Below are 12,727 nucleotides of genomic sequence, written 5' to 3'. Positions count from 1 at the left end.
ACTTACTTATCTTCAATGTGATTGGATGATGAGTTATTTAACCCAAACTTTATCATCGGTCATTTAGACAACCCTTTAAAAATAAGTGTTATTTTTCTAATTTGAAAACAAATCGAAAGAATATCCTATTTTAAAACTGAATTGCATTAATCAAAGAGGAGGAACACACACAGGAAGCAAAATCTTAACTAGATATCTTCTAGGTTAATAACTTTTTTTTTTGAAAGTTATCTTCTGTTAATGTTAATTGCAACTACTCTAGATCTAAAAAATAAATGGCGGATTCTACCATACCCCCAATGTATGGTACACGACTGACGAGTTATGACGTGTACCAATGGGGGATCGACACCTGGTACCGTATTTAAATATTTGTTTCAATTTTTAACATTTTCCAAAAATATAAGAAAAAGACATATTTATTATTCATTATTATTATATCCAAGTTGAGTTAAGGTTAGTGAACCCATGTGGGTCCCCCTGTGGTTAACACATTTCGAGGCTTTGAACTTTTGAGAGGGAAATTGAAGTGGGTTGTCACCTTTGGAGGGAGCAGAACAAAGAGTGCACGGCGGTGAAGGCGATTATGGCAGTGAAGGCGACAACGGCGGCGAAGGCTCCACTGTAAGCAGCGAAGGCTTGTTGGTTAGCTCCTGAAGCTATTTGAAGTGTTTGTTTGTGAGTTTCTTTCGGAATTCGACATTTAGGGTTCTAAGCTCTTGTTTTGTGTTACTGTAAGTCCTTCTCCTCTTTATTTAGTATTTGTGTGTGTTTCTTTCGATTTATGGGTTTTCCAAGTTTAGGCCTTTCTCAAATGGTGAATTTAGGTTGTGTTTGTTGTGTTGATTTAGTATAGCTTCGATTTTTTGGATCTGAAAATGTACCATTCTGAAGTTGGTTAGGTAATGGAAAGTAATGTACAATCCGGTGAAAATGGAGAGGAAGAAGCCCATGTCAGTTTAGGTAACAATGGGCATGAATTATCTGAGGAAAATGGTGGTTCTACTGGAGTGGAGGATGAGGACGATGATGGTGCTGTGTATGAGAAGAGCATATTAGATTTGACAGAAGATGATATAATGGGTATGGAATTTGATTCTGAAGAGGATGCGATTAAGTTCTATGAAAGATATGGTCAGTGTTATGGTTTTGGTGTAAGGAAAGACAATGTCTATCGTTCTGCTAACGGTTACATTGTTACTCGTCAACTGGTATGCAGCAAAGAGGGGGTGAGGCATAGAAAATACGTGCAGCGGAGGGACCGGGTTAGAGTTTCAAAAGGAATTACCAGGGTGTCATGTCCAGCTCGCTTCCGTGTTCGCTTTGAAAGCAACTCAGGTAAGTGGAAAGTTGCTTACTTTGTCAAGAATCACAACCATGTTCTGGCACCTGTGGATAAAGTCCACTTGATTTCTTCCTTTCGGCACCTCAATGATTCTGACAAGGCTCAGATTAATAGCCTAAAGCTACATGGGGTGAGGACTTGCAACATAATGGGCTTGATGCTGGGGCAGAAAGGTAGTCATGAGGCATTGGGTTTTACGAAGAAGGATTTGTTCAATCACATTGATAAGGATAAGCGGATAAGGGTAGGAAACGGAGATGCAGTAGCTGCTTTGTCATATTTTCAGGCCAAGGCTGAGGGTGATCCAATGTTTTTCTCCAAGTATACTAAAACTGAAGATGAAAATCTCAAAGACTTATTTTGGAGTGATGGAGTGAGCAGAGTGGATTACCATGCTTTTGGCGATGTAATTGCCTTTGACAGCACCTATAAGAGGAACAAGTATAATAAGCCTCTTGTGATTTTCTGTGGCTACAATCATCATGGGCAGACAACAGTTTTTGCTTGTGCTTTGGTTACGGATGAGTCGATCGAGACTTATAAGTGGGTTTTGGAGACATTTGCTGAGTGTATGTTTCAGAAGCACCCGAAAGGTGTTGTTACAGATAGTGATTTATCAATGAAAGAAGCAATAAGTTGTGTCTTTCCTAATGCTCGTCACAGGTTGTGTGGTTGGCATATTCAACAAAAAGCGCTACAGAAACTTAAGAATTCAGACTTTTTGGATGATTTTAAAGTTCTGATTTATGGCAACTTCAATCCGGATAGATTTGACCGTGTTTGGGCTAAGGTTATGGAGAAGTATGGATTTGGTGATGATGAGTGGTTGACAAGAATGTATGGGATGAAAGAAATGTGGGCAACTGCATTTATGAGGGACAAATTCTTTGCAGGCATAAGAACCACGTCAATGTGTGAAGGGATCAATTCATTCATCAAGAGCTATGTTCAATGTAAAAACAGTTTGATTGATTTCATTCATAATTTTGAGAGGGCTGTGAAGGAGTACCGACACAATGAGTTAGTTGCTGATTTTAACACAATGTATACAGAACCTTTGCCCACTACTTCCCTTGGTTATATTGAGCGAGGTTTCTCCCATAAATTGACAAGGAGCATGTTCAATGAAGTTAAAACTCAGATTCAATATGTGGGTGGCTTAAATATTATCCAAAGGACTGAGGTCAATGATGTGGTGATGGTGAAGATGAACAAGGCTTTGTATGAAAGGCGTGAGTATGTGGTGTTATATGACAAGAATTCTTCAAAGTTTGTGTGTGATTGTGGTCACTTTGAGTATTATGGAATTCCTTGTTCTCACATGATATGTGCAATGAGAAATGAGAGACTGGCTGAAGTTCCTGATAGTCTTATTTGTAAACGGTGGTCAAGGACGGCTAAGGTGGACTACATGAATCAGATTAATGACACTATTACTGGCAATGATTCAAAGAAATTGGCGATGTTAAGGAGGGGTGTGCTTTCTGCTGCTTGCAACATACTAAGTGAAATAGCTTGTGAGAATGTGAATGATTTCTCTCAAGTCTTGCAGGACATATATAAGTTGGCTGACAGTGTTCAAAGGCGTAGGGTGGGAAACAAAACCATCCGCACTGGACCATTCTTGATTGGTGATCTCGCTGTGGTGATCACAAAGGGCCGGAAGAAGAAAGGTGGGAAGAAGACAAGGTTATGCTCAAGATGCAGAATGCCTGGTCATACAATTCGTACATGCCCGGACATGCGTGAGGGTCAAGGAGTTGGTTCACACGCTGCTGATATGAGTGATTCATCTATGGAGCTTGATGATGTAAGTATACATTCTGAGTTCTTAAACTATAATATTTTTTCTACCCTACTTCATTTTAGCAGTGATTTAAATTGATTTGTGTGTGTAGGTTGATGAGGTATTGCCATATAATGTAACAATGCCTAAAGTTGGTGGAAAAGGCAAAGGAAAAGGCAAGGTAATTATCCTTGTGCCATTCCTTTTTGTTCAGTAGATTATATGTTAATAGCATGAGCATTTGAGATGTAACTCTGCTTTACAGGATCAGATTGATAATGAAGCTTATTCTCAAGATTTGGATTATCCTTTTATGACTCCTATGACTCAGGACTTTTTTCATCCTGGAATGAACAACATGGATGGGTTCACTATGTTCCCTCAATTTCCTCAATGTCAAAATTTGCCATCATACTCTGGGATTCGCATATGTGAACCTGGATCTTCTACCCAAGTCCCAAATGTAAGTGTGAATGTGTTCATGTAAGGGATTAAATATTGTCCACCAAGATTATGTTTTAAAATTTTGTAACTAAACTATTATTTTGACACAGTTTGTGGGTTACTTAAATGAAGTTGAGCGGAGGGCCAAGGCTGCACGCATTTATGTTAGTGAAAGCAGTGGAGAAGATTGATGTTGTTGGGGATGAAGTTGTGGAGGAGTAGATGGTGAAGACACTTTGATAGACTTTTGTTTAGGTTGTGGTAGTTTGTGGATTGATTAACGACAATGTTGTTAGCTAATAGCATCTGGTGTAGACACTTTAATGTGCACTATGTTGTGTTTTTGTTTAGGACAATTATTATTATCTTGATATGTAATTTGGATTCGATCCCTGGACATGGGACATAGAAGATGTTGCATCAACCACTGGGGCCAATCACATTTGTTGTTCTCCTATGCATTTAATATATTATTATTATTAAGTTGGTTATTGAATATAATAAAATAAAATTTGCATAGACCTAAAAAAAAATACGCAATTACGGGAGTTGAGATTCGATCCCGGGTCATGAGACAAAATTGGGGAAACATCTCCCGCTAGGCCGAACAAATGGAATTGTGAACTTTGCATTTTGTACATTTATATTCAACAGGCTTTAATTCACCTTATACAGAATACGGTTTCCGATGGCACACACATTATTCAAGAGGTTGCAATTCATGTGAGTAAGATAAGTCACGTTTTTAAACATGTAATGATGAATCTGATGTTAGAAATTAGCTCAGAAGGCCAAGATCTTGCAGAAAAGATTCTCTGTAAAATTATGGGCGTTGTGAATTTTCCGGCGAAGGTCCCGCCGGAGAAGATGACCGGAGGCGGCGAAGGTGCGGGATGGTCGGACTTGGGCACATGGTTGAGATGTCCTCTCTTCCAGAAGGACGTAGGCCTTGTAACCATCTAATTTGAAGGTCGGATTACGGAGGAAAACACGTTTTATTGCATGGATTTTCCGGCCAACTCGCCGGAAAATGCATAGGCATGAACCAGACATGAACGCAAACCCAGAAAGTGTCCATTCGACCTCAGAATGATGACAAACTTTCCAGAATCCATCCTTGGACTTCCAGTAAAGTGATTATGAAGTTCTTAGAGAGAATTGGTATGGTTTTGTGATATAAACCAAGAGGGAAAAATTTGGTGAAAATGTCGAAAGATCCCGAAAGCAAACCTCACCTTACGGTGTGGATCACAAGTGCCGAGGGATCCCGAAAGCAAACCTGATGTTCACAAGTGCCGAGGGATCCCAAAAGAAAATCTCACCTTACAGTGTGGATCACAAGTGCCGAGGGATCCCGAAAGCAAACCTGATGTTCACAAGTGTCGAGGGATCCCGAAAGAAAACCTGATGTTCACAAGTGCCGAGGGATCCCGAAAGAAAATCTCACCTTACAGTGTGGATCACAGGTGCCGAGGGATCCCGAAAGCAAACATGACCTTACGGTGTGGTTCACAAGTGCCGAGGGATCCCGAAAGCAAACCTGATGTTTACAAGTGCCGAGGGATCCCGAAAGCAAACCTGATGTTCACAAGTGCCGAGGGATCCCGAAAGAAAATCTCACCTTACAGTGTGGATCACAAGTGCCGAGGGATCCCGAAAGCAAACCTGATGTTCACAAGTGCCGAGGGATCCCGAAAGCAAACCTGACCTTACGGTGTGGATCACAAGTGTCGAGGGATCCCGAAAGCAAACCTGATGTTCACAAGTGCCGAGGGATCCCGAAATAAAACCTGATGTTCACAAGTGCCGAGGGATCCCGAAAGCAAACCTCACCTTACGGTGTGGATCACAAGTGCCGAGGGATCCCGAAAGCAAACCTGATGTTCACAAGTGCCGAGGGATCCCGAAAGAAAATCTCACCTTACAGTGTGGATCACAAGTGCCGAGGGATCCCGAAAGCAAACCTGACCTTACGGTGTGGATCACAAGTGTCGAGGGATCCCGAAAGCAAACCTGATGTTCACAAGTGCCGAGGGATCCCGAAATAAAACCTGATGTTCACAAGTGGCGAGGGATCCCGAAAGCAAACCTCACCTTACAGTGTGGATCACAAGTGCCGAGGGATCCCGAAAGCAAACCTCACCTTACATTTTATGATTTTAAATAATTTCAATATTTAGTGCATAAATATATGTTATTTTTTTTAAATTAAATATATGTTCTTAAATTTGAATAAAATTGATTTTTTTTATTCATGATTCAATATTCATTGAATCAATATTAATTGAATTAATATAATATGGCACCATATAATATATGATTTTTCAGTATTTAACCATTAATATTTTTTTATTTCGTTTTCAATATATATGCATCAATCTTTAAAAAAACAAATTAGTTTTAATTTCCAACACATAGATTATTTTTATCTAAGTAATTGAGTTTTTAAATGAATTAATGGCGGGTTTAGGTGATTTCAACGCAATTTTTTGAAAATAAAGGAAAATAAGATATGAAAGGCCATTATGAGCTGTTCAAACATGTACTTGAATTCGCGAGTATGCCCCTATTCATCACCACACTTGGGCGATTTCGCCCCTATTATATCGCCTACTTTAACCATTATGCCCCTATATCCTGACCGGAAATGACAGTTGTGCCCCTACTTTTGTCAATGTCAATGTGTTGGTACGCGGGAAAGTCATGAGTGCTTACTTCTTGGGATTTGGAATTAGGGTACCATTGAATCAGAAAGGGAAGAGTTTATCTCTATTCCAACAAGTTACAAATGCTTTCTTTAGTGAATTTTAATCAACCAAGCAGTCGTTTGGTGTCAACAATGCCAGCTAGCGTGATAGGTCTATATAAAGGTGCTCTAGAATTGTGTCTAGACGTTTTGAAACCCACCTCTCTCCAGAAAACCCACCACCAAAACCGCCGGAAACGCCATGGTTGGAAGAGGAAACACCCCGAGGAGAATGACGACGAGGAAGAGAAGGACTCGAGATGTTGAGTCCACCACATCCCCCTTCAAGTATCGCACCCACCCTACCCTTTCAATCCATTCAGACAGGCCAGTGAAGAAGCCGTCAATCGTTACCATCTCTTCAAGGTTTGTTCGCAACTGGGTTTCATTTGTTTGTTTAGGGTTTAGTTTCATCAAACACAGTGGTTTTCTAATTTGTGTTCTTTTTTTTCATTCATGAAATGGTTGCTGAAGCCGGTGTGACATGAAAGCCAATGTTCCCCACGCTGATGAACCCACACCGCCTGTTCCGGAGATCTGTACGGAGAAGGAAAGTACAAGTGAAAAGGTATGTTAAAGTAGAGATTTTTAAGGAAAATATTTAGGGTTTCTGTTGTATATTTTGTTCCGGTTTAGATTTTGGTCTTAAACCCAAAATATTTTGCTTTAACTGGAGTTTTTATTTGTGGTTTTGGCATAAACCCAACAAATGCACCACAAATCTTCCACATCACTGAAGTTGGTATTTTATTGTTAAGTCCAACGCGAAGTCAAAAGGGTTTTTTTGATGCAAAGGTCAAAAGGAGGTTTCGTTTAGGGTTTTGATTATTTTATGTCGCTGATTCTTTTCTTATGCGCTTTTGTCTGATATATGACATACTGTGTTGTGTCCAAAAGCAACTTTTAGGGTTTCGGTCATGTGTGTGTGCACTGTCCAACTGTTATTTTATTTTTTTGAAAGACCATTACTCACTCATGGCACCCTGACTTATTTATTCCCTTTATTCTTCATTTTCTTCATTTGTGTATAAAGATGTGGCTTGTTTGTCATTTACTTATGAAGCAGATTCTTTTCCCTGACTTTTTGGTCTTCACAGTTTTTGTGCCATTCTGAAATTTTCAAACTTTTGTCATGTGGCACAAGCATGTGGCTAATTGTTGTCCTATGTGGCACTAATAACTTCATTTTCACAGTACTTTGCTGACAACCTTCATGGCACCAACCTTTATTTGCTGATAATTTTTGTCCTTTGCTCACAACTTCATAACATCCTTTTGTTTGTCATAACTGAGTGAGTGAGAGAAAATGAAAATTTCCTTTTCTGGTTGAGGGTGAGTGGTGGTATTTCTCTCGTAATGATGTCTGACTGTGACTCAATTCACACCTTATTCATTGTTCATTATTTATGGCCACCCTGCAGTAACTTTTTTCATTATTTCTGACAACCATGTGCAGGATGTTCTAAAGACAGTGACTTCATTGAAGGAAGATGTCAACAAGCTCATGCATGCTGTTGGGTTCTTAACAAATGCTTGGTGCAGCCAGTACACCATCAATTCTCATCCAGTCACCCCAGGCAAACCGGTCTCACCAGGATCTGAATATGTTATCACCCCAAAGTACTCTCTCAGGACAGCAGCAACTGAAGAAATCCTTCACAAATTCTTCAAGACAAACCCAACAAATGACAAAGCTAAACCCACAGATGTAAGTGGTCTGGTGAAAAAGCTTTTCTCTCCATCTGAGTTTCAAACAATACACCCTGTTCCACTGGGCACCAAGACAGCTGCCCCTTCCTTTAAGGCAAATGACATTGATCCCACCAAGACAACAACTCCTTCATTCAAGCCAAATGACAACACTCCTTTGTGCACTCCAGTCCCTCCCATTGATCCATTATATATTCCATCTGTAAGTTCTTTATGACCCTCTCGATATATCAATGAATATTATTTAATTTTAGCATACCATGACTACTGTATTTGTCTTTGAATCAGTGGCTGCTTAGTCAGTTTGGACCTGCTGTGACAGAGTCCCTGAGCTACATCGAGGCTGCTGTGGCTTGTTATATCTTCAAGAGATGTACTGCTGGAAGTGCAGAGAGGTAGATAGTAGATTACTTTAATAATTTTTCGTTTACAATATATATCTTTTAGTATAAAATTTTTAATATTTATTATTTTCTAACACAGCAAGGAGACACTTATCAAACCAATCCTGAATAATGTCGATGGTACTCGTCGCATTATGCAATTCTTGAAGCCCAGAAGGTGTCTTGATCAAGAGATCCTAAACTTGAGTGCCTGCATGTTAACCTACTCTGAAAGAGCCTTCAACAAGAATCAAACCACTTGGTTCTTGCCTACGTACTTGTCTGTAAGTTTTCCCTCTGCAGTAGAAATGTTAGTTTAGGTTATATTATTCCATGCATTAGCAAACCTGACCTTTTCTAATTGACAGCAATACATCCTTGGCTGGACAACCCATCCCCGAAGCATGATTACCCATCAGCAAAGAACCTTCATGGGAAAGATTGAAACGTTGACAAAAGTTTGTTACCTCACAATAATTCCAATTTAGTTGTTCTATCTATCTATGTTATGCAAATCTATCTATCAAATTAATGTTTTGACATTATGTTAGGTGTTTGTGCCGATGAATGACAACAACGAGCACTGGTACTTGATTGTCTTTGATTTTGAAAAGCAAGAAATAGTCTTGTTAGACTCATTCCCTCAACCTGATAGGCTGGAATATAGGATAACAGATGCTAAGTTAGTTGTAAGTCTTCACATCTATTTTTTTCCCATTTTACTGATTCATGTACATGTGATTATTATTTAAGCTACACTAATTCAAACTGCATTCATTCAGGCACTCTACATGGAGATCATGCTTAGGGACAGCACATTCTACCAGTTTGAAACAACTCCAAGGCCACGCTGCTCCTTGTTTAGGGTTGTCATACCACCAGGACTGCCAGTGCAGAGAGCTAATTCGTAAGTGCATTTGACCTCTAAACCCTTATCATTTTAGACTGTTGGGATTTGATGTGGGATTGTAGGATTTGAGGGGAATTCTCATTATAAGCTCTTTGTTGCTTAATTTTGTATGTAGAAATGATTGTGGCATTTGGGTCGCATGTTGGATGAAGGACAGTATGAGAAGTGGTTACAATCTTCAGGTTACTTTTCTAAAACTTTAACAATTGTGCTATGAAGCTTTGAGAAGTGGCTACAGAATTGTGATCAATGTATGTCTTTTTTGCAGGTTAACAATGGAACTCGCTTGACACTGGCATTGCAGCTTGCTCTCCACCCTTTCAACGAGATGCAGGATGTCTTGATAAGGAAGTCCTTTGACAACTATGGGACCCTTGTTAAGTCGGCGTTCACTAGGAAGAATTGACCTGCTTTTGCAAAGTTGTGCATGTTTTGAGGATGGGGAGAAAGCTGCTGTTTAGCTTTGGTGCATGTTTTTTTGAACTCTGTCTATAATGCCTGCCCCCATGATTTTGTGATTGTAATTTAAATTTTCTCTTGGACAACTTTGGCCTGTGTGCCATTATTTTCTCATCTTGCTGGATGTTGGGAACCTTTAACCCTTTAATGTCTGAGGTGCCATTTGGTTTTGGTGGCCTTCAGGTTTTATTTCATGGATGAATTTGGCTCTGTGCATGAATATTCTGCTGCTGTTTTATTTAGCTTAGACTTAAAAAGAAGTCTTATTATTTTAGCATGAATTTGATTTCCATAATTTTATAGCTCCATATGGAAATGGATAACTATTTTGAGTGGATTTGTTGTGTGCATGATATAGGATCGATCATTACATAGAATACATAGATGCATAAATTATAGTTATGGAGCAATGTAGTTCAAGTCTCAATTCAATTTACTTCTAAACTTATTTTATTTCAATTTATATCATGCACTAATCTTTTTAAAGAAAAAACAATTAAAAACTACATGACATAATCATGCTTATACATTAGATGTTTACATACCAAACCTCATGATAGCATAAATTATAGTTATGGAGCAATGTAGTTCAAGTCTTATTGGATTTAAAGACTCAATTCAATTTACTTCTAAACTTATTTTATTATAATTTATATCATGCACTAATCTTTTTTTTAAAGAAATAACAATTAAAAACTACATAATATAATCATGCTTATACATTAGATGTTTCCATACCAAACTTCATGATAGCATAAATTATAGTTATGGACCAATGTAGTGCATTACATAGAAGCTACATAGAAACATGAAACATAAGGTTCAAGTCTTAAATACGTACTACATTTCAGACACTTCAACTTAACCCATTTTGCTTGCAAAACCTATTGCAACAATCACAAGCACAATACAAACGAAAGCAAAGACCCAAGTGCCCCTAATAACCTGCTCATAAGCTTCCTCCCTCCTCTTTGCATCAGCCAGCAAAACTTTCAAAGTGGCTTCCTCAATCTGAGCACTGGTCTCCCTGATACTTTGTGAATTACTCACAGTAGAATGGTTAACTTGAGGTACTTCATCCACAGCTTGAGTAGGAGCTTCAGCCCAATCAAAATAATTGCACCCCTACACATTGAACTTAAACTAAGATCAAGAATTTCAACTAACACAAAGTATAGTCCGGACAAATTAGTTTATATACCCCAGTAGGGCATTGATAAAATGTGCGCCCATAGTTGAACTTAGTCCATGACGTTTTAAGGGTAGGATAAACACCACTCTTGCAACGCCTTCCATCATTCACAAAATTTCCAGATCTAGGGGAAGTAAAGGATTGGGAGGCCATTTCTTTAACTACAAAAAATTGAAATAATAACATAATTAAAATTAACAAAGGCAAAACAAATATTAAAGCATAAGCATAAGCAGTAAAATATAAAACTTATTTTAAGCAAAGCATGTTCAACCAGCGCTAAACATAAACAGTGCAATAGAAAACATCATTTGTCCTCAACATGAAATCATGGCCACAAAACTACTAATCTAATTGCCATTGGCACCATTGCCATTATGGCGCTCAATCCTAACATGCAGAATGTTATTGGACCCATTAACAGTTCTGAAAACCAGCCGGTCGTGTTCGGCTAAAGAGTTGTCAGTGACAAACTTGTAAAACCCATCTCCAAGATGGCAATCCGTAATTCTTCCATTCCTCGTCCTCCAACAGAGCTTGCAAATGTACCACTCTTCATCCCCTTCATTCTTCAATAAAACAGATTGCCAGTTCTGTCTAAGGTGGCCACGGACATATGACCGTGGCAATGCCTGAAAAAAATAAAGTAAAAAGTCGCATTAGAGAGACATATACATATACTAAAAGCATCTATCTAAAAAATACAAACATCGATGCTTACCACAGTCTGACCACCACCAGCAAGAGAACTAGTCACATTCTTCTCAAAGGTCTGAATTCCATTTTGAGCTTGGCCAGGTGCAGCAACTTCTTCCGCAGCCACAACCTCTTCAGCAGCCACAACCTCTTCCTCAGCCACAGCCACAGCCACAACCTCTTCCTCATTGTCAGAACTCAAGTATATAACCTCTGGGGTTGGGGGATTCGGAGAAGGGGAAACAGTTGGTGTTTTGTTCTTCCCTTTTTCACTATGATTTGGATACGGGAAATGTTTTCTATTTTCATCATAAATTTCAACTTTGAACCTATTCCCCCCTTGATGTATGAAAACCATATCATGATCTTTTTCAAGACCATAAAATGAAACCAATATAGGAATAGCCTCAAAAAGAATCCCTCCAGACGGCCCCACAACAACTTTCATCTTCAAACAGTTTCCCATAGGATCAGTCAGCTGCACCTCATTCTTAATTTCATTTTTCTTACTTTCATAAAAAACCTTTGGCAATCTCATGTTAAAATCTCCCAGTTTTATAGGGATTGAAAACCTTGGGGCATTTCTACGAGAGGAACAACCACAGGGATAGGGATCCATTGCTTCACAATAAAAAAATTTAGGTAGATTAAATCACCTAAAAGATATCAACAGAATGGACAAAACAAGCCACTTATGAATCAAAAAAAAAATTATCAACAAGCATATGTCATACACATTACCAATCCTGAACATATGTCATATCTGTAAACAACAACATCAACAACAGAGAAAAACCTCAACCAAAAAACAAAAGAGAAAAGTCAAAGAGATTACCAACCACAAACCCTATCCCAGATCAAAATTCCGTTGAATTTTTTTTATTCAATATGCCAACATTAACCCCATATCAACAAAGATTGGATTAAACCTATAATCGAAAAACAAAACCTCAAACACTGAACCCATGGGCAAACACCGCAACAATATCAACATGCAACACAAAATCCCTAAAATCCCTTCACGAACAAGACACGAACCAAAGCATGTAAACAAAA

General features: G+C 38.7%; 1 protein-coding gene across 1 annotated transcript; it reads left to right on the top strand.

Annotated features, from left to right (window-relative positions):
- Window positions 1–501: 501 nt before the first annotated feature.
- Window positions 502–3,766, top strand: LOC130744017 (protein FAR1-RELATED SEQUENCE 5-like). Its single transcript, XM_057596214.1, has 5 exons — window positions 502–734; window positions 895–3,155; window positions 3,244–3,312; window positions 3,397–3,594; window positions 3,686–3,766. Exons 2-5 carry the CDS (start codon window positions 906–908, stop codon window positions 3,764–3,766), a joined length of 2,598 nt encoding a protein of 865 aa, XP_057452197.1. The 5' UTR covers window positions 502–734; window positions 895–905.
- Window positions 3,767–12,727: the final 8,961 nt, after the last annotated feature.

This window comes from Lotus japonicus, chromosome 3 (genome assembly GCF_012489685.1).
Source record: "Lotus japonicus ecotype B-129 chromosome 3, LjGifu_v1.2".
Lineage (NCBI taxonomy): Eukaryota > Viridiplantae > Streptophyta > Magnoliopsida > Fabales > Fabaceae > Lotus > Lotus japonicus.
Note: the sequence above shows the minus strand (reverse complement) of the source record. Positions and strands in the feature narration are given on the sequence as shown.